This window comes from Pteronotus mesoamericanus, unplaced genomic scaffold, assembly GCF_021234165.1.
Source record: "Pteronotus mesoamericanus isolate MK-2021 breed Mesoamerican mustached bat unplaced genomic scaffold, CSHL_Meso_final contig_20, whole genome shotgun sequence".
Classification (NCBI taxonomy): domain Eukaryota; kingdom Metazoa; phylum Chordata; class Mammalia; order Chiroptera; family Mormoopidae; genus Pteronotus; species Pteronotus mesoamericanus.
In genome coordinates, this window is record NW_026555085.1 from 7698605 (window position 1) to 7721849 (window position 23245).

General features: G+C 42.5%; 1 protein-coding gene across 1 annotated transcript in view; it reads left to right on the forward strand.

Moving 5' to 3' along the window:
- The first annotated feature begins 16206 nt into the window (after positions 1-16206).
- ZFAND3 (zinc finger AN1-type containing 3) overlaps positions 16207-23245 on the forward strand; it is a 367578-nt gene continuing 360539 nt past the window's right edge. Inside the window, exon 1 of the mRNA XM_054569313.1 lies at positions 16207-16762. Coding sequence (XP_054425288.1) covers positions 16692-16762 — 71 coding nt within the window. The 5' untranslated portion in view covers positions 16207-16691. The remainder of the gene's footprint in view (positions 16763-23245) is intronic.

Genomic DNA, 23245 nt, shown 5'->3' on the forward strand with positions numbered 1-23245 from the left:
CTTGAGATTTATTCATGTTATAGCATGTACAGTGCTTCTTTCCTTTGATTGACGAATTATAATCCAAGGTATGTGTTAATGATCATCTGGGTTGTTTCACTTTGCGGCTATTATGAATAATGCTGCTATGAACGTTTGTGTACAAGTCTTTGTGAAGACATATATTTTAATTTTTCTCAGGAGGTAGATACCTAGGAGTGGAATTGCTGGGTTGTATGGTAAACCTATGTTTAACCTATTAAAAAACTTACAAACTATTTTCCAATGTGACTATACCATTTTACACTCCTACCAGTGATAGAGGAGAGTTCCAGTTTTCCCACATCCTTGCCAGAACTTACTATTGTCTGTCTTTTTGCTTATAATCACCTAGTGGTTGTGAAATGGTATCTCATTGTGGCTTTTATTTTCATTTCCCTGATGACTAATGATGTTGAATATCTTTTCTTGTGCTGATTATCTATTCATTATCTTTGGTGAAATTTCTATTCAAATCTTTGGTCCATTTTTAGATTGGATTGTTTATCTTTTTATTATTGAGTTTCAATAATTCTTTATATATTTTGGATACCAGGCCTTTGTAAAATATTTGATTTGTGAATATCCCCCCCCACCTGTGGCTTCTTTTTCATATTTTGATGCTGCCTTTTGAAGCACATGTTTTTATGGGCTGCTCTTAAATGAAACTGAAATAAACTGTTATTGTGTTATAAGCAGAAAAATAACTGACATATGCCTCTTCCCCTTCTCCAAGCAGAAGGTCCCATAGGCCATGCAGTGTGTATAGTAGGCTATAGGAGCAAGAAAAAGTGCAAAATTCTAAGTGGAACTTGGGGGATAAAGCCTCTTGGGGGAGTTGGCATTTGAGCTAGGAGACGAGTCAGAAAGGCTCCCTTAAGTTTCTCACCTGTCAGCTGTATCTTCGGAGAGCTGATGCTTAATCCGTCTGGGTGGACTTGGTCCCTTCACCAGTTTTTAAGAACAGATTTTATCAGTCTCTGTAATTTGTGGAAAAAAATTGAGAGGTAGACTCCAAATGCTGTCCCAGAGGAAGAACTCCCACTCCACAGCACATGGCTTCATAAGCCTCCATTAAATTAGGCTTTTCTCCCCCAAAAGTTCCTGTCTGGCTGGGCTGCCAACTGAGAAACCTCTCCTTGCTGCTCTATGCCTGGATCATTTTCCTGAGACTCTTTCCTGGGATCTCTCCCAGTGGGACTTTCATGACAGGAGTATCAGTCCATCTCACCGCCTCCACCACCATTACAGCTCCCTGGCCGTCACCGTCCAGGCCCTACATCATGGATAATAAATCGCTCTGTTCTGGCCACAGCTACCCAGAATGAGTAGGAGCCATCTTTCACCTTCCAGACATACTTTTGCTGAATGCCAACCATGTACCATGCTCTGTGCTAATTGTTTTTACTTTATCATGTCATTTCATGCTCAGAGCAGTCTTTGGTATCAGTGACCCATTGTACAGGGGAGGTAGCCAAGACACTGAGAGGATAAATAGCTCTCTCTGGATCCCACAGCTAGTGGAGGAGGGAGCTGGGAGGCCAGGCCAGGTCTGTTGGGCTTCAAAGGGCACAGTCTTCTTTTGGCCACTACACATTGACCGCCTTTGAAAGCCTCTCTTGTGTCCTGGTCTATTGACTTAGAACCATCTTTAATTCCCCTAGGCCCTTCTCCCTCCTCCTTGCTAGCCCAGCTGGAGCATTCAGCTTGGAGCCCACTAACCTCAACACCCTCCGCGCCCTCCACCACTCCACCACTCCACAGCTTGGGAGTTTCCTGAGGCTGAAACTTTGTCACCTGATTAGAACAGGAGCACCCCCCTCCTTCCCACAAGGGAAGGCTTTGTGGTTCTTCCTTTCTCTGAATCACTCACAGCCCCTGGCAAGATTTTTTTTTTTAACTTTGAACTTTTCTTTGAGGTGAAATATTTATATAGAAAAGTGCACAAATCATACATACATAGTTAATGACTTTGCATGCACTGAATGCATACATGTAACCAGCACCCAGATCAAGAAGTAAAATATTACATATGACTAGTCCCTGGAAGTCCCTTCAGTGCCCCCTTCCAGTCATTCCCTGCCCCCTGGAAGGGTAACCAGTCTCCAGACTCTCGACTGCATAGATTAGTTATGTCTGTTTTTGAACGTTATGTAAATGAAATAATGTGGTTGGTATTTTGTGCCTGACTTCTTTGGTTCAACACTACCTTTATGTGAATGGTTCACATTGTCCTGTGTAGCAGTAGTTTTTTTGTCATTGTCATCCTGAGAAGATTTGGGAAGAAGTGACAATTAAATGTCACACACTGTGGAATCGGAGACATGATCTTAAATCCTGGCTCTAGCACTTAAAAATTAAGTCCTTGGGCAAATTAAGTCCTTGGTTTCCTCCTCTGTAGAATGAAGAAGGTAAAATTTATCTTGCGTAATAGTTGTAAGGTTTATGTTACTACAATAGCTGATGTGTGTAAAGCACCTACCGGCATGTGGAAGGTACTCAAAAAATGGTAGCATTATTATTTATTAATAACTAATTTGCTAAATGATCTCCGTGAAGGAAATAGAACCATGATGGTTTTGACCTTCCAATGTTCACATCCACACTTGTGTGCCCATACACATATATAAACACACAGTTTCACACCTGTATATGTACTCGTACTTGTGTGTACATGCACAAACTCCCACCAGCATGAGCTATATGCAGATTTTTCCTCCCAGGAGCTCTTTCAAGAAAGACACAGCAGATGGGACTGGGTGTGCTTCATGACTGAGCAGCACCCCCACATCAGAAAGTCATAATCATTGAATCCATCATGTGTTGTAGCTCTGGCGAGGGCACAGCTCCTCATCCTGCCCGCTGGGCCATCAGGGAATGCGTCCTCCTCCAGAGTAGAGAGCAGGCATGGGCGGCAGCTGCCAGGTAATGGAGCCAAGAGAACAGATGGCAGCTGCACAGCATCCTCCTAGCCCTGCTCCCTGGCTGCCAGGGAAGAGCCCGGGCAGCAAGGGTTCTGTGGCTACCTCCCTCCCTTCACTAGGCCATCCTGCTCTCTGACCTCCTAAGGGCTTTGGAGTAACACAGACAAGGCTGCAACCCTGCCCCAGCTGCATAACTTCAGGCATGATGGGTAAGCCTCTCTGAGTGCCCTTAACAGGACCCTAATTCTCTGATCCCATTGTAGTCTTAATTCTGCTCCCTAACTTCTAACCAGAGGGCAAGTAACCTCACTTGATTATTCATAGCCTTAGAAAGAAACCCCTGGATAATTTTATCAAGTGTCACACCATCCAAGTCTAGATACAGAGACACACACAGACACACACACACAGACACACACACACAGTCCCCAGCTGTGGCAGACATGTAGGTGCTCCAGTCATGTTTCTCTGGCCTTATCACTTCAAAGAGCTCCGACTAACTCCCAGTGGCCAGTGTCTCTGCATCTCTTTGCCTGAGGGCTTCCTCTGAAAACTTGGAAGGGTATGCTGCCCCAAAACACAGGCTGAAGTGGGGTGAGCAGCTGTCAACTACAAACAAAAGGACAAATACTCAGTCCCCATCCCCCCTCAGCTGAGATACCTTCAAGGTATGGTTTTGCACAATCACTCAGTCCCCAACCCCACTCAGCTGAGATAAATTAATAAAAATAAACAAAGCATGATTTTGCACAGTCCTCACAGGACTGGTCACTGGGCTCTAGTCACTCCCTAGCGATAGCTGGCTTGATGACAGACTATTGGCCACATTGCCATTCTGAGAAGTGTTCTCTGCACCTCCCAGTTCTTATTTCAGAGTCAGATTTTGGGAAGGAGAAATCCAAACTAAGACACGAGCCTTAGCCTTTGGCCCCATCATGGACATCTAAGCCTCTTCTCCATTTATAACGGTTTTTCTGAGCCACTGGCTCTGCTTGGTGTTCTAAATACCTACTCCTGACCCAGCCCAAACCCTCTACCTCTGGCTCCTTCCCTATTTCAACCTAACAGTGAATTGTAACTCTTGTTTCCTAACCACTCCTCCTTCCTCAAGTACCCTTGTTTCTTCCCTTTAGGTCAGTTCTTGGAGCCCAGCCCTGCTGTATGAGGTGCCATTCTCTCCTAGATATTATGTCTGCCAACCTGAGCAAGAGACTTAATGGGAAACTTCAGACCAGTCCCTAGGGGGCTGATAAAGCTATAGGGCCACACCTCTAGACAGGAAAACGAGAAGGCTGAGACTTGAGTCCTGGATGATTTACTTCAGGGCCCTGGGGCTTGCAAGAAGCCCAGGGGCTGAGCTAACACTGAAGGCCTTGGCCGTGTGCCTCAAAGCGGAACCTGCCTGACATGATGTGAGGCCAGGCAGGCCGAGGGGATGGGCTTCCTTTCAGTGCTTGTCCCCCATCTCCTGCCATTTCCTTTCCTTCCCCTTTTAATTCTGAGCTCCTTCCTTCCTTCCTCCCTCCCTCCCTCCCTCCCTCCCTTCCTTCCTTCCTTCCTTCCCTCCCTCCCTCTCTCTCTCTCTCCCCTTCTACTTACCTGTCATCAGTAACTAGATGCCTTAAGAAAAAAGTGCCCATGTGGGCACTTCAAACATTAGCCAAGGTAAGTTCACATAGTTCTCCTGAATTTTAGACTCTTGAAAATCAAAAACCTAGATACAATTAAGAGACAAATGACAGAGAAGTAATTTGCAGTACCTATGACAAAAGGTTGATATTCTTAATATCAACACAAATACAGGGTGGGAAAAAGTAGGTTTATGGTTTTTCATATGGAAAATAATATACTAATTAGGAATCTTATATAATTTTATTAACCAATGTCACCCTAATAAATGTAATAAAAATTAATAAAAATAAAAAATAAGTAAATAAGTGGGTTTAGCATTGAAAAATACAATTAATAATAATACAAGAATGAACTGTTTCACATACTCATAACTGTACACCTACTTTTGCCCCATCCTGTATCTTAAACTACATTAGGAAAAAAAAAAAAAACCTTTGTGAAAAATGGGCAAAGGACATAAATAGGTAATACAAACATTTAATGCACACACAGATAAACCCAAATCCAAAATCCACATAAAAATAAATTCAAATAAATCTAAATTTTATGCGACATCATAGATGGAACTGAAGAATATTAAGCTAAGTGAAATAAGCCAGTTGATGAAAGACAAATACCATATGATCTCACCTATAAGTGGATTCTATTCATCAAAATAAACTAACAAACAGAACAAACCACAGGCATGGAAACATGGAGCAGACTGAAAGTGACCAGAGAGGATGGGGAAGGAGGACAATGGTGGAAAGAAGGGGAAGGGACTAGACAAAGAACATGTATGAATGACCCATGGACACAGACAACAGAGTGGGAATTGACTGTGGGAGCAGGGGGTGAGGATGGGATGGGTGGAGGGGGGTAAAGGGGGAAAATAGAGATAATTGTAATAGAATAAACATGCTTTAAAATTTTTTTTTTAAATCTAAATTTTATGAGACCTCATTAATAACCAAAAAATGCAAATTAAAACATTCATTAGGTGGCAGATTTCCAGTCAAAACGTGCATAGGCAGACATCGCTTGTCTCCTCCCACAACCACATCAAATCACAACTAAAATACAGAACAACCGTCACTCACAGCCGTTAGAAATTGAGTTGAATGGAGTCTGACAACTATGTAATTAAAGAGACCACACTCATCCAGACTGGTAGGAGGGGTGGAGACATGGAATGGGCTGGTCACGCACCCACGTGTTGTGTTGTAGATAAAAATTTGGGAGGGATATCCCAGGAGTATCTCAGGAGGTATCTTCGCCCTATATCAGGCCTCTCAGCCCAGGGTGCCAGTGCCAGGAAGGTAAGTCCCCACAACGTCTGTCTGCAGAAACAAGCAGGGATTGTGTCGGTGGAAGAAACTGCTGGAGCCCTAAGCAGTTCCTCTTAAAGAACCCACACATGGACTTACCTGCTCGGACTCACTCCATCTGAGCTCCAGCACTGGCGTAGCAGGTTGAAAGGCACCAGTGGTATATAGGGAGAAACTGAAGTGTCTGGCATCAAGGTGAGCAGAGGCCATTGTCCCTTTTCTGAACCCTCCGCCAACAGAGCCACAGAGCTGGCAAGCTGGTGCCATATATGAGGCTCCATCAACCTGGCTAACACAGTTTGCCCCACCATGGAGATCCCCTGAGACTCTGCCCCACCAAAGCTGCTTTTCCATGTGAATTGCTGGTCTTGGTTCATGCTTTACAGCTTCCTAAATCCTCTCAAATAAGCGAGAGCTGGCCTCAGTGAGCTCCCAGCCCCTGTACCTCTTGCTAAGTAGTCCCAGGCCCAGCACTAGCAGCAGCCAGCCTAGATTCACAGCTTGGCTTCACCTGAGAATCTCCAAGCTCAGCATAAGTAGCAGCTATCTGAGATTGCTTTATAGCTCAGGCAGGGTGGCCATGGGCAAAACGCAGGTTGGGGCTGTCCTTGCCTGCACCACCCAGGAAACCCCAGAGTCTGTGCACCCAGTGGGCAACTACAGACAACATCAGAGCACCACCACCCTGTCCCTGCCCAGCTGATCCTCCACGGAGGGCAGAGGCTGGTGGTAAGTGTTCACAGCCAGTAATTTTGCAGCTGACTGGCGTGGGTAAATCCCTCCCATAGACCTGCCAACAGCAATAAAGGCTAAAATGCAAGAGGAGGCTATATTTGTCCCACATGAAGGGCATACCTCAAGTACCCAGCTAGGGTGATAGGGGAGGCTGTGCTACTGGACCCTATAGGACACCTACTACATTAGGCCACACTACCAAGACAGGGAGACATAGCAGCTCTAACCATAGAAACAAACACAGAGAGGCTGCCAAAACGAGGAGACAAAGAACCATGGCTCAAATGAAAGAACAGGTCAAAACTCCAGAAAAAGAGTTAAACAAAATGGAGATAAGCAATCTATCAGATGCAGAGTTCAAAACACTGGTTATAAGGGTGCTCAGGGAGCTTAGAGAGGACCTCAACAGCATAAAAAAGATCCAGTCAGAAATGAAGGAAACACTAATTGTTATAAACAACAATGTACAGGAAAAAAACCAGTAGAGTGGATGAAGCCGAGAATCAAATCAATGATTTGGAATATAAGGAAGCGAAAAACAACCAATCAAAACTACAAGAAAAAAAGAATCCAAAAAATGAGGATAGTAAAAGCAGTCTCTGGGACAACTTCAAGCATTGCAACACTGGCATCATAGTGGTACCAGAAAGAAAAGAGAAAAAGCAAGAAACTAAAAATCTACCTGAAAAAATAGTGAAAGAAAACTTCCCTAACTTGGTGAAGGAGATAGACATTGAAGTCCAGGAAGCAGAGAGAGTCCCAAACAAGGTGGATGCAAAGAGGCCCACTCCAAGACACATCATAATTAAAAGGTCAAAGTTTAAAAATAAAGAGAGTATCTTAAAAGCAGCAAGAGAAAAGAAGTTAGTTACCTACAGGTAGTACCCATAAGACTGCCAGCTGATTTTTCAAAAGAAACTTTACAGGCTAGACGAGATTGGCAGGAAATATTCAAAGTCATGAAAAGCAGGGATCTACAGCCAAGATTGCTCTACCCAGCAAAGCTATGATTTAGAATCGAAGGGCAGATAAAGAGTTTCCCAAAACAGAAAAAAACTAAAGGAGTTCATCATCACCAAACCATTATTACATGAGATGTTAAAGAGACTTATTTAAGAAAAAGAAAAAGATCAAAACTATGAACAATAAAATGGCAATAAATAGATATCTATCAACAATTAAATCTAAAAAAACAAATAGGCAAACAAGAAGAACAGAAACAGAATCATGAATACAGAGAGCATTTTGATGCCTGCCAGAGGGGAGGGGGATGTGGGAGAACCAGTGAAGAGGTGAGTGGATTAAGAAATACAAACAGGTAGTCACATAATAACCATGGGGATGTAAAGTACAGTATAGCAGATAGAGTAGCCAAGGAACTTATACGCATGGCCCATGGGCATGAACAATGGTGTGGGGATTGCCTGAGGGAGTGGGGAATGCTGGGTAGAGGGGGACAAAGGGGTAAAAATTGAGATAACTGTAATAGCATAATCAATAAAATATAATTAAAAAACACATCTATTAGACGCCATTTTTCTTACCTTTTACACTGGCAAGGAATAGTGATATACCCAGTGCTACTGAGATGTGGGGAAATCTTCCTTCTCATTGACTATTGGAGGGAGTGTAAACAACCTCTCTGGATGGAAGTTTGGCCATATATAACAAATGTGAAGTGGCAATTGTTTCTAACAAGTTATTCAAGACCTTAAGAGGACAAATGGACAAGGATTCACTGTAAATTTTTTATAAAAGTAGCTAACTGGACCTCACTGTCCTTCAAGACATTTTTAAGTACTTTAAAATTGTCTCCCTCCACCACTAAGAGGATAAGTAGCACTAGAATAGTGAACCTTATCTGTCTCATTCACCACTATATCCTTAATGCCTAACACATAGTATCTGTTGAATGAATAAATGAATGAATGATAAGATAAATGAATCAAAAGGGAATTCATTACATGGTTCACTCATACAATAGAGTGGTCAGCAGCCATTAAAAAGAAAAAATAATAATAGTGAATGTTTATGGAGTGTCTACTATATGTTGCATACTGTTAAGATTCCCTCATGGATCATATAATTTAATCTTCACAATAAACTTATGATATAGGTAGATACTATTATTCATAGTCAGAGCTTTTCTCATTGAAACATACTGAAACCTAACTCAAATTAGCTTAGAAAAAAAATGATTGGTCCATGTGAGTGAAAAACCCAGAGGGTAGTTCTGGCTCAGATTTAGTTGGTTCAAGGACTCAAACAATGTCTTAAGGATTTAGTTTTTTCTCTGTTCATCTTTCTTTCTTCTCTATGTTGGCTTCATCTCCAGGCAGCCTGGCTCCACATGGGGGATCCCTCTGAATCGCCTGGCTTACAGGGGCCTAAGGACACTTGATCTCAGGAAGCAAAGCCAGCAAGTCATCCAGGGAAAGTCCCTGGTTCTCCCTGAGCCAGATGGACTCCTGGAGCCAGAGACTAGGACTCCCTGACTAAACCTAGTTAGTGAATGCATCTCTGAGAGGGCCTGGGAGCAGGAGAAGTGGGCCCACCAGAGAGAAACTGGGCAGTTGAAAAGCATAGCTCCCACCCTGGCCAGGTCGCTGAGTTGGTTGGAGCACTGTCTTGTACATAAAAAAGTTGCGGGTTTGATTCCTGGTCATGGCACATATTTAAGTTGAGGGTTCGATCCCCAGTCAGGGTGCATATGGGCGGCAACTGATTGATATTTGTCTCCCACATCAATATCTCTTTCTCTCTCTCCCTTAAATCAATAAAAACATATCCTCAGGTGAGAATTAAAAAAAAAGTGTAGCCCATTATAGATGCCTCCTGTAACAAATGAGGAAATGGAGGTACAGAGAGGCTCAGTAACTTCCATAAAGTCTCAGAGCTAGTAGGTGGAAGAATACAGATTCAAACTCGGGCTGCTTGACTTTGTAGACCATGACTTTAGTGTGATGGTTAATTTTTTGTGTTGATTTGACTAGGTCACGGAGTGCCCAGATGTTTTGGTTAAACGTTCTGGGTATGTCTGTAAAGGTTCTTCTAGATGAGATTAACATTTGAATCACTAGACTGAGTAAAACATATTGTCCTTCCCCACATCGGTAGGTCTGTTAAAGGAAGCAGTAGATCAAAAGGTTGACTAAGAGAGAATCTACTTTCTGCCTGATGGTCTTCCAGCTGTGACAGCAGTCTCTCCTTTGACAGACTGGAACTTATACCATTGGCTCTCCTGGTTCTCAGGTCTTTGGACTGCGGGTCTCAGGAGCCCTCAGCCTCCAGAATTGCATGAGCCAATTCCTTATAATAAATCTCTCATATATATGGTAAATATAAATAAATAAAGCTCATATATATAGTTATATGTACTTTATATAATTTTTTACCTATCTACCTATCTCTGGAAAACCCTTACTAATATATTTAGCTATAAGACAATACTTCAAAGTTATAAGCATAGATGTGGAAGATGTCCGTGACATATTTCTAAGTTAAAAATAATCAGCTGGAATATGCTATGCATTGAGTCACCACATTTTATATAACCATATATAAATGAAAAGCCTGGAGGCTGTACGCCGAACTGTTATCAAAGGGTATTTCAGGGGGGTGGTGTTTGAGAGGACTTTTGTTTTCTCATTACTTGAATTTTTTTCCCTACAAAGGTCAAGTATTTCTGAGAAAAACAATATTTCCATTCTTGCAAAGAAATTTAAAAGTCAGTAAAATCAAATTTCACACCAAGATGAGTGTGAGCAGCAGGGAAATCAGCAATTGCTTCAAGAACATGAGAACATGGGACGTGAAATGGCAATATTTTCTCCTCTCTTCCACTCTCTTCCCCATTGCACTCTTCATTTTATTTAATTTTAGTTTCCTGAGAAGAGCTGGAGATGCTTGGATGCTCTTTTTTTCTCTTGGCTCTGGGAGTTTATCCATGCTAAGTGAACCATAAGTGACTAAAAGAATCAAGTACACATAAGAAAACTTGAGGGCCATTAGGAACCTTAGAGAGGGTCTGGTTCAGTGATTTAAAAAAAAAATTCTTTTTTTTTCCTTTGAAAAACCAAACCAAAGTGAGGGAGGAGAGCAAGAGGAAACCAGAATTCTTGCTCTGAGAACATGGTTTGAAAACCATTCACCTAATCTAACCCGATCATTTTGCAGAAGGATCTAGGGTCTTCTGCTCTTGACAAACTGAACCACACATTCTTGAATCTACACAGGTGACTTGGAGCACATCTTTTCTGGATATTCAGGGGCTGAGCAGCTTGTGAATTAGGCAACAGGGCAAGGTATCATTAGACAGGGTCTCTATGTCCTGCCCAGGTGAGAAATGTCCCACTTTTTCCTGGCAGCTGAAGCCTCTTTCTTTCTTTTTCTATTTCCCCTTCCCTCCCTCCTCCCCTTTTCTTTCTTTCTTTCTTTCCTCCTCCTCCTCCTTCTTCTTTTTTTAAAAAAGGATTATTGAAACTGGCACCCATTCTCCACAGGGGTCCAGGGTGATATAGAGTTCTTTGCTCCCAGGAGTGGGGTTAGGGTCAGGGACACAAGAAAGAATAGCTGGGAAAACAACTCAATGGCAAGGCAAGGAGCTCATAGAATTAGGATTGGGATTAGGTTTGAAATCTAGGATTAAATTTTATAGATAACATTAGGATTAGGATTAATATTGAAGCAAGAGTTTGGATTACACATTGGGGATTATACTACATTAGAATGAACTATGATGATGAAAGGGTTTGAACTGGGACTTAGAGAAAGTTGTGGGATAAAAGCTAGAATCAGAGTTGGAGGACCATCTGCTCTCTCAGTTCTCTATGAGCTCCTCTTTTTTGGTTATAATTTCCATTGCTAAAGTCTTTGGACTCAGTATTACCAAGAAAGCAGCCCTTGTGAGCCCCTGACCTTGAGTCACACCTGGCTTTTTCCCATACAACCTCAGTTGCTACTTCAAGTGTTCTGGCTGCTGAAGCATTAATATTATCTTTTGCTAGACCTCACTGAACACATACATGGCTCCTTTTGGGCCACTGGTCATTGCAAACTCACTAATGAGTCCAAGAGTCATATCACAGGTTTATCTGGAATGTAATCCACACACTAGAAGATAGTCAAGACAATTATGACAAAAGCACTTCAGCCAATTATCCCACACTTTGCTCCCCTAATTTGATGATGCCTTGACAATTTATATCCTCTCTGAGCTTTTGGCCAAATAAGTGGGCATGTTATAGGAATTGGTTCAAAGACTTTTCACACAAAAGCCTTGGGAACTAAGAGTGAAGAGTTAGCCAGCTATGAACATAAAAAGAAGCAGATGGACACTGGGTCTCATTGCATGTAACTACAGTGTGGTAAAAAAGCTCACAGTGAGTTTCAGTCTTCTAGGGAAGTGGGAGGTGATGGAGACATTCCCCCTGGATAGTCTGATTAGGAAGCCATGTGAGAGGGAGGTGGGAGAGAGCAATCAGCAAATAAACACAGGGCTACAACCTCCTTGCCCATATCCTGAGACACCAAGGGGCACATCAGTGAGGGCTAGACCAGCTTTGCTGATATACCTTTTAAAGGGGTAGTAAACCAGTTACTTGAGTACCTACTGTGTGTCAGGCACCACAAAAGGCCTTTCACATGCTTGACTGCACTTACAATTTCACAAATAATGCTCAAATGCATCCTTATTGTTAAAAAACAATCACACCTATCTATAGCACTAATAATATAAAGCAGAATTCATTGTCCATCCTACTCCCACCCTTTATAATTCTTCAGTTCAATGGGTTTTCCTCCAGACTTTTGTTATGGATTTGCATATATATATATATATATATATATATATATATATATGCTTCAAAAACCATTTATTTTATATGGCTTTTCAAAATAATTAGTGGGGTTGCACAATATGTATACTTCTGTAACTTTCATTCCGTGCTTAACTTTGTACCTTAAAAATTCTTCCATGTCAATACATACAGTTATAAAGTTGACCCTTGAATAACAAAGTGGTCAGGGGCACCTGCTTGCCCCTATGCAGTTGAAAATCCACATGTAACTTTTGATGCCCCCATAATCTTAACTTCTAATGGCCTACCAATAACAACAGCCTTACCAATAACATAAACCATTGATTAACAAATTATTGTGCCCTATTAATCATTCAATGTTTATTGTATGTCTTACTAAATGTTCCCTGAGCATTGTGTACATAACAGCGAGCAAAACAAATATGATTGTGCCCTGACCTGTGTGGCTCAGTTGGTTGGGCGTTGTCCTTCAAATTGAAGGGTCACTGGTTTGATTCCCTGTTAGGGCACATGCCTGGGTTGCAGGCTTGACCTGATTGATGTTTCTCTCACATCAATGTTTCTCATCCTCTCTTTCTCCCTCTTTTCCTCTCTAAAAATAAATACATAAAATCATAAAAAAAAACCCAAACATGATCTTTGGAGAGGAGACAAATACATATTTAATTGTAAACTGTGAAAGATGCTACAAAAGGGTGCCATAGAAGATAAACATGGGGAAACAATCTTATGGAGGGTCATTAAGGCTTCTTTGACAGAGTATCATTTAAATTTAGGCTTGAAATAGTTTCAGTAGTCTACTGAAAGTATTTCACACTAGGAAATAGTCAAGACAATCACAACAAAAGCACTTCAGCCAATTACTCTACATTTTGGTCCGCTAACTTGATGATGCCTTGACCATTTATATCCTCTCTGAGCTTTCAGCCAAATAAGTGGGCATGTTATAGGAATTGGTTCACAGCCTCTTCGTATAGAAACCTTGGGAACTTAGAGTGAAGAGTGCCCATTGTTCATGCTTTGAATTTCAGGCTGCAATTTATTCCTTTTTTGGGGGTAGGTACCTTTTGGAATCTTTGCCAAGAACATAACTGATCTTTGAGAACTGCAGGCTACAAGATGCACCTCAGGCAGTCATATTTGCATTACAAAACAAATAGCCTTGAAAACATACTGCTCCACTGGCTAAAGGTGACTATACCTAGAATAGACAATCAGACATAAGCTAGGCTAATTGGGATTTGTAGATATGAATTAATTTCTATTGGTTCTTGAAGTGAGGCTAGGTACCCTTGGACAGTCCTGTTCTACAATGCTTCTAGAGAAGCAGTGAAAACAAGTCTGCAGAAAGCAAGAAGCAGTTCTGTAGAGAGAAGGAGAGATGCTAGAACATTTGACCATAGCAAAAGATAGTGAATAAATAGCTTCTTGGTTTCCTGTTGATATTTTAGATCCTTGTACCAGTATTTCATGAGATCTTGTTGCTGAATCTATGCCCCTCGGTTCTATAAGATTGTTTCCTTCAGTATATATATATATATATTTTTTTTTTGGCAAAAAGTTTTCAGTGGGTTTCTGTTACTTGCAGACAAAAGAGCCTTGACTAAAAGTGGCTTTTATCAGATTTGTCCTCCTGCTCAGCAAGCATAGCTGGAGTTTGCTTCAGTCTGATAGAAATGTGGGGACCCCACAAGTCCACAGAGAATGAACTAACAGAATGGCATACCTAGAAATAAAATAATAGCATTTGGTAATACAATTAATCTAGCTAATATCCTCTGTGCCTCTTGTATCCCCACTGTGTTGGGTGTACATTGCAGCTATTTGTAAGAGCCAGTCCTTTTGGAGGTAGGTTTTGTGAGAAGAGATAAACATAAATTTCCTGGTCATACAGTGGAGATTATGTGGGTAGATGAAAGAGGGACCAATTCTGCCCTGTCAGAGTAGTGAAGACACTGAAGAGGTAACATGTGCCTAAAGTAGCACTGTGCTGGGCCAGAGAGAGGAATGGCAGCTGGGGCAGAGGAGAATAGGAGGGACAAGGCCTTAGGAAATACAGGGTACTGCACAAATGCTTAAGTTGAATAAATGGCAAACAGATAGGCAGACAAACAGTGTGTAAGATGACAATCACATTTTATATTAAAATTCCCTTTTGGTTTTAGGATTTCTTTTCCCATACAGAAAAGAAAATCGAAGTGCCACTAGTGAGTCTACCAAATCTCAGTTTGTTAAACTCATAGGCTGTAAGTCTTTCACTATGGACTTCTGAAATACTTATTGAAGATTTGTGAAAATCCACAAAATCGAAACTAAATATTACACAAAATAAATCAGCACTCACATTTGGGGGTGATTTGGCTTTAAATGGCTTGATTTTTGCAATCATTGTCTGCATCATCAACATTACCTTTAGGAAGAGGCCAAGCTAAAAGTGATCCTTGCTTTTTAGAGGCCAAAAGAAGCAACACGAAAGTAAAAAGTCCACAGAGTATGCAGAAACAGAACGGTATATACAGAAATTAAGTATCTTTATTACCAAATTAATCCGGTGTCGCCACCGAGTCGGGGGTATACAGCGGCTAACTCCTAAGAACCAGGAAGCCTTCTTTCCTGGGAGTATCAGTGCCTTAGAAGTTGCCCATAAGGGCCTCAGCTGTTGGTCAAGTCTCCAGGTCTGGTGGAAGATTCCTCCGTGTTGAAATTAGTCACCGACAATAGCCTTCTGAATACGTTTGACTGGAGTTCAGAATGAGTTCAGAACCCAAGACACTGAGAGCTAAAGGGCTCATTATTTAGCGGTTCAAACTTCTTTGGTCACTCATCAATTTCCATTCGGTCAGAGCCCCCTTCCCTTCAAAATCCAAACATGTCCACTCTAGGAGGAAGAGAAGTTCTCTCCTAGCCTAGGCATAGGGAGTGGACTTGTGTCTCTGAGGCTGGGGGGTACCAAGAGGGAAGGAGGGGCACGGAACCTGACCTGGACACTACTGTTCCGCCCCCCTCCCCGCCATTGTTGGGGCGGAGAAGGGGACGATCATTTCCCACAAGTTCATCACTGCCAAGAGGAGACCAGCTTCTCGAGTGGCACTGGAAGAGTGGGGTCGGGTGCGGGGGACGGGGAACTGGGAACAAAGAAAGATTTCCAGGGGTTTGGCAGTTTGTAGAGAAGTACTCCCTGGTATCACCCAAGACTGAGAGCAACCGGTTCGGGGACCTCTCCGGCAGATGACACACCAGCAATGTCTGAGAGACCGAGGCACACTTCCGGGTTTGGAAGCGCTTGCTCCAGCCCTCCCGGTACCCAGATACGGGGTCTCTGAGCGCATGCGTACCGCTTGATCGCCGCTTTGGGACTGGCCCAACTTTCCCCAAACCACTAGTCTGCTCTTCTCCCTCCCACTTGGGGCATACCATTCACATTTGGGGGGACAGGGACGCAAGGCGCTCGAGTACTCAACTCGGCTTCCCCTCCTTCAGACGTGGGGTGGGGGAGTAAGTTTGCCTCTGATGTCCCAAGAATACGAAAGTCTCAGAGGCCCGTTGCCACTGATAGCCCGTCGCTAGCGATAGCCTGCCGCTCCCGGTTTGCTCACGGATCCCTACTCTTCCTCCGAGGCGCTGAACAAAGTGGCACGCCCGGATCCCAGCTGATCAGCTGCTGGGCTTTGGCTGCGGCTCCCCTGGGCGAGACCATTGTGACTTCTTGGGAGGGGTGCGTTAGGAGGGGTGGGGGCGGAGCGGCCATTGTCCGGTCAGCGCAGCCTCCGGGGGAGGGGAGAGCGAGCGGGGCCTGGAGCTTCACTGCGGCCGCTGCTACGCCAGAGCCGGCGGGGGACTCAGGTCCTTCCCAGCACCGCCCCACGGGACATCGCTCTGGCTGGGAGCGGCGGTGGGAGCTGCCGAGGGCACCGGGTCTTCCCTCTCCCCTCCCTCTCCGCCCCCTGGTCCCAGGTTCAACCGCACGCCCCTCCTCCTCTGCTCCCCTCCCTCTTCTCTCCGCGCCTCCCCCGGCCCCCCGTCTCCTCTGGCCTAGTGGTGCGACCCGCCTCCAGCTGACCGGCCTGGAATCCCGGCTAGGAGCCCCGGACTGCGCCCGCCCGCGCGCCCGCTCCCTCCCCCTCCCCCCGCCCCGAGCCCCCCGCGGTCGCCGCCGCCGCCGCCGCCGCCTCCGCCTCCTCCTTCGAGCGGGGCCCAGGCCCAGCCGCCACCACCGCTGCCGCCGCCGAGCTTCGCTGCCTCCGCCGCCGAGCACCATGGGAGACGCCGGGAGCGAGCGCAGCAAAGCGCCGAGCCTGCCGCCTCGCTGTCCCTGCGGCTTCTGGGGGTAAGTGCCGGACCGGGTGGGGGCTGGGGCCGGGGGTGCGGGCGCCGGGGCTTCCTAGGCAGGCCTCCGGGCCCGAGGAGGCCCGAACCCTGGGGTCTGGGCCCAAGCCGGGCCTACGTGGAGGAGGCAGGGGCCGAGTCCTGGGGAGGGTGCCGGGTGGGGACTTGGGGTGGACATAGGAAGGCGCTGCCTGGGGTGCACTGCCACCCTCTGGGACCCGCCCGCCCGAGGTTCGGGCCAACCGGGGCCGCCAGGGCCCCGGGTGAGGGGGCCTGGGCAGCGGGGAAGAATGAAGGGGCGGTGTTGGCACCTCCGGTGGAGCAGGGGTTCCCCCTTTCCTTGGCATGTAGAGGCCAGCCCTTCCTCTCCCCCACCCTCGTTGGTTTGAGTTGGTGCCCAGGCACCAGGAGGGTATTTCCTCTGACTTTTTCACCTCCGCTCCTCCCCGTCCCCTAGAGACTTGCATCATCACTTCCTAAATTATATCCCAGTGCCCCATTTGCTTTTAGGAAACTGTTCGCACGTCACCCATTTTTAAAAATCGAGAACAGAATCCAGGCTGAGGTAGAGTTATAGGACTGTTGAGGTCTCACTTTTATTTGAAACACATTTCAGAAGATCTGTAAAATTTCCTTGTCAACCCCCCCTCCCCGCCCTCCCAAAAAAAAAACCCTCAAGTCATCCTGGCTTGGGAGCGTGAGAGCCAGTTTGCTTAATTGGCTCAAATTCCCTTCTCTCTTTCTCTTTCTTTAAATGATAAAAATATTCGCATTGGCCAGCCTACGTTATTTACTTGGTTATTCTGTGTTAGAATGGAAAACTATGAGGTGGGAAACCAACTTTTCTACGTATAGTTTAACACTTGAATTTCATAGATTGCCACCCCTCTTACCTAACAGGTGCCTCCGTAGTACCTGATGACTCTAGTTCTATTGTAAGGAAACTGGAGACTTTGAAGGCCAATTCTTGTGACTGAGATCTTTTTTCTTTTTGTTTTATTTTCCAAAGACTCGGTGTATTTGGAGGTGCACAGAGACAGTAAGGAAATGATTTCTGGTGAGGACATCTTGGGGAGATGTATTAAAGTACTTTATATTATCTTTTAGAACCTAGGAATGGTTAAGGTGATTTTGGGAGTATAGGGAGAGATTAGGAAGTTTAGGACGTTTATCTTAATGTAGATTACTGTCGAATTTGTCAAATCCAAGGGTTATGATGAAGAAATAGTGTCTCTTTCTCATCTTTTGCCTTTTATAAAAAATTCCTCAGTTGGAAGTTAGTTGTGACATTACTAAAAGTTTTGAAGATGTGAAAATATTTTAGGTTTTAGAGTCTTTTTTGATTTGAAAATAATAATTGGGTTTTGCTAAGTGCAATAATGGACAGTCTAACTCCCACATGAATAGTATGAAATCATATCTCTTTATTTATAGATAGGGAAACAGGCTTAGAGAGGGTGAATAACTTGCTCCTTGCATATGGGGAGTTCAGAGTTGAACTGGTGAACTCATAGAGTAATTAGTACAATCATATTTATGACATCAGTCTGCAGTCCTGGAAAAATCTGGTGTCACAAGCTTCAGATTATAACTCATTATAAGAAGAGATGTGGCTCAAAGAAAGTAGCTGCCAATGGCAACTAATGCCCAAGATGTATCAGAGAGGTCTGTTTCCTGGCAGCATGTTCATATTCTCGGGGCCATTATCATGAATGAAACATCTGATTGAAAGACATATTAAGACTTAAAAATTAAGGAATTGGAGTAGCCTTTTACCTTTAGCCAGCAGAGTTCTGAGTAGTGCCAAGAGCTTGGTAGTGGCAGAGAGGGATAAACTGATGCCATACTTGGCCTATGAGCAACCAGGCTTCTTTTTTGATTCTTTTAGTCTGGCACTTCTTATGAACTGAAGTTTACCTAACAGGAGTAGTAACTGCAAAACTGGTATTTTTATGGTGAAAACTGTTCTTTTTTTTTTTAAGTGTTCTTTTAAATATATAATGTTTTAACCTTTCCTTTAAAGGTGTTTGTGGGTACCTGTGTAATTTGCATTTTACACCAGAGTATAATGAAATTCCTACCTAGTTTTCATCATATCTTAACTGACTTCGAAGATGTTTCCTTTATTGCGTGGATGACATTCAGGTTATGTTCATTAAGTAAACTTAGAATACATTAAAAATTTTTTTGAGTGCCTTTGATACAGTGGTGGACAAGGGGTTACTGACCCCATTCTGTGGGAGCAGGGAGCATAGAGAAGTAAAGTGACAGTTACAATAAAATGTGTTAGGATTGGTAGAGGTTGTGATGGGAGATAGAAGAAGGTAGCCTGGAAGAGGTGACACCAGCCTAAACCTGTAGAAGAGAATGGAAACAGGTAGGGAGAAAAGTGTTTCAGGCAGAGAGAATAGCATGGGTGAAAGCCTGGGTGTGAGAAAGAGCGCTGCGTGTTTGAAGAACTGAAAGTTCATTGGGGTTGATTGGTAGATTGTGAAGGGGGATCACCTAGAAATGAGGCATAGATGGTGAGAGCAATTGATAATGCAGGACCCCAAAGATAATGCTTAGGACTTTGGACTTTATCCTGGAGAGCTATTGCAGAACCTTGAATGGATAATGATGTGATTGCCTTTACTGTGAAAGATTATTGTATCACTTTGAGAGTGGCCTGGGTTTGTGGGTATGACTGTGTGAGTCTCTACGAATATGGTATATTATGTATGTTTGTGAGGGTGTTGCCAGAGGTAACAGAAGACTGGTCAGGAGGAGTAATACAGGCCAGTGATGATGGTGGCCTGCACTTGTATGTGGCCAGGGAAAATGGAGAGAAATAAATGTGAAAACTATTCAGGAGGTATCTTTTGCATTTTCTCTTCTTGAAAATGAAGGTGAACCTTAAAAACTTTAGTTAGCATTGCACTATGTGGAAGCTGTAGGTCTGTAAAATCAGCTAGCCAGGGCCCACAGCCTGCCCTTTGCAGAGGAGCCTCGCAGCAGAATGTTCTGGCACCAGCAGACTAAAAAGCATTTCCTTTAGGATTGCTCTTTTCTCCAGTGACTTAGGTTGCAGGACTTGCTGTCCAGCATTGTCTAGTCAGGACACCATCATTGTTGTTTGGTTAAATAGGAGAGCTTTGAGGTTTTTTTGTGGGAACACAGTTAGAAAGGAGAACGCCAAGAGGGGCATACCGGTATGATGCAAATGTGTTAGTGCTTAGAACACTAAGTTTCTAGTTCTCTCCCTCTTGGTTTATGTTGTGTAATTGTGTGCAGGTAATTTTTGAACCATTTAATAGGGAGACCATCTGTCCGTTGGGAAACTTTGGTACCTTGGAAATTGTTGAAGATTTACCTGTTTATAAAACTTGGAAGTTGTTTGTATAATACAACGTTTTTAGGTTAATGACCATAAACAGTATTTTTTTCTCTGAGACAGGTACCTGAAACTTTTAATGAAATATGAGCATTTTCTTGCTTATTTTAGGCAATCAGTAATCATATAAAATACACACTAATTTATAATTGTCAAATATGGGATGAAAGAGTCAATTAGTAGATTTTCTTTAGTTTAAGTACACACTTATAGGAATACACTTTAAAAAAAAAGGTTTCTGTGTTTTTTTTTAGAGAGGAGAAGGGAGGGAGAAAAAGAGGGAGAAACATCAATGTGTGATCGCCCCTCGAGTGCCCTCTGATGGGGGCATGGCCCACAACCCAGGCATGTGTCGTGACTGGGAATTGAACCAGTGACCCTTTGTGGGATTAGTTGAACCTGTATTTTAAATTGTTTAGGCATTTAAAATGTACTGATGCAGGTGGTTTTTTCAGATATGTTCAAAAGTTATTGAAAGAGCAGACGTAGAATATTACAAAAAAGACAGTAAGAATATACTGAGTGTATTATAGGATAATAGGATAATTAGGCAGGTTGGGGAAAGATGGACTTTTCTTTCATTCTACTAATTAAAGGTAAAAATCCACTTACTATTATTAATACCTTGCTTTTACATTTGAAGGCAATCTCTATCACATTGTAATTTTATGAAAACTTTGGGAACTAACTCTTCATCCATAAACAAGTGAGGAGTAGATAAAAATATTCAGTTTGGTATTTAGGGAATAGTGGAGTTTTTAAATAAGGGATTTATTGGTTAAACTATTCATTGTTTTGCTAAAGAAGCTTTTATTTCTTTTCCTAATGAATCATGTCATAAAAGATAGTAAAGTGGTGTATGTATATTCTTTTGGTGTATGGGATGACGTTCCAACCAACTGAAACACCCTGCCAGGGCCAAACAGGTATATATTCATTGGGGAAATAGATTTTATTGGTATTTTGCCTTTGTGATCTATTCTGTTGAAGCATTTTTCTTACCAACAAGATCTGCTAGATAGATAAGAGATGTACTATTTTTAAATAAAATAGAATTATGCATAGATCAAGAGTTATCTCATAAAATAAATTCTGTTCCTGGAATGGCTACTAGTAAAAAGTTGATTGAACATATAACATTAGTTTTATTCCCATTTTACTTTTGAGAATCACAAGATAATTGACTTACCTTAAGTAGAACTCTGCGTATCTGTAGCATATCTTTGGAAATTGGGTAGATTTCTGTTTCTGTCACTTTGTGAGTCATCTGGCCAGTGTGCTTGGGTCCTTGCAGTGTGTGGCCCTCACACTCAGTTTGATTCTTTAGTCTCTGCCTCCCAACAGGAACAAGTTCACAATTCATCCAGCTTAACCTGGGCTTTCAAGTTCATGTGAGCACAGAGTGAATCATTAGTTTATCAGTAGAATGTTCATTCCAGTGATGTCACTAATTACTCCTTAATTATAAACCCCCCTTAAGTATTTTCTTTGAAATAAAACGGCTTGTTTGTGTAGTTTTTCCTTGCATCTTTGAGTATTGTGTGCACCTGAAGATACAATATGATTTATGTATTCACTGTCAATAAGTTTATCTACCTGTCCTGTTTTCCTGATTACATTTGGTGTGTCCAGAAAATAGGCACTTTGCCCCTTTTATGTGATGGAACACAAGGAGATGATGATGATGATGATTATTTTTTTTTTAGGAAAACACAGTCTTTGTTTACATTGGTTTGAGGCAATAGCTATTTAGAGTTACATCCAGTTAACATAGGACATACTGCTCTTCTGGTAGTATCCTCTCCTCCCTCATCAGCCTTTTGTTCTCCCAAAAAAGAGGAGAACACAATACTAACTTGTACAGAAAAGTTTTGACTAAAACATTTTTTAATCCTTAATGGTATTAAAGTTAACATTGGTTTTCACATTAACTTTTCCCTACCTGGAAAAATTAGAGGACTAGGAATTCTTTGAAATGAATGAAGTCCTTAAAAAAAAAACCCAGTATATTAAATATTATATAACATACAGAGTGAGACTTACTGTAACTTGGATTTTTAAATTAGGTTATAAGGAGGTTGTATCTGTGCAAAGTGATGCAAAGTTTTGAAATCCTATAATAATCATAGATTAAGACTGAGGTTAAGAATTGTTTTTTCTTTTTGAAGAAAGGTATCTCGACAAAGCCTCATATAGGAAGTGACTGGTCACAACTCAACACTTTAATAATTTTAACGAAACACTTAAAAAAATTATCCAGATTCAGGCTATTTGGATATTGTAGGACTTCGTGTCAGAGTGATTTGCAAAAGAGGACCAACTGGATGGACAATGTGATGTTACTCACTTCTACTAGGACAGCAATTTTCAACTTTTTCCATCTCATGGCACATACAAACTAATTACTAAAATTCTGTGGCACACCAAAAAATAGATTTTTTGCTGATGTGACACAAAAAAAATATAATTTTGATTCATTCACAGTGGATGGCTATTGTGTTCGCTGTTGTCATTTTTTAGTTTGACAATTTAAGGGACAAGAGGTCAGTGCCCCTGACTAAGTAGTTGAATGTTTAAAAAGTCTGGTGGTACATGGGTTCAAGATTGCTGTCCTAGGGGCTTTGAGAAACAGGCTGATTCTGCTCTGGGTCCCTATGTAACAGGATTATGTTGCTGAGTGAGTTATTTAGGCATAAGGAAGAAACCTCCTATTAAATGCAGAAGAGAGGTTAAGCAACTTTATTTGAAATGTTTAATAATCATACTTTAAGACCTTATTCTAGAATTGTGCAGTCCAGTGTGGCAGCCACTAGCTAAATGTAGCAATTTAAAATCATATTAAATAAAATTAAGTACAATTAAAAATTTAGTTCCTAAGTCACACTAGCTACATTTTAAGTACTCACTAGCTCAAGAACTGGTGACTACTGTATTGAGGAACACCTATATGGAACACTTCATTCTCCAGGAATGTTCTGTTACACAGTACTGTTCTAGAATATTGAACAGATAGGAAGCCAGGTTATTTGAGCCTATTACCTTCTTTCTTTCCAGTTTTATTGAGTTATAATTGACATTCATCCTTACTTTTGAGTCCTCCAGATTCCTGTT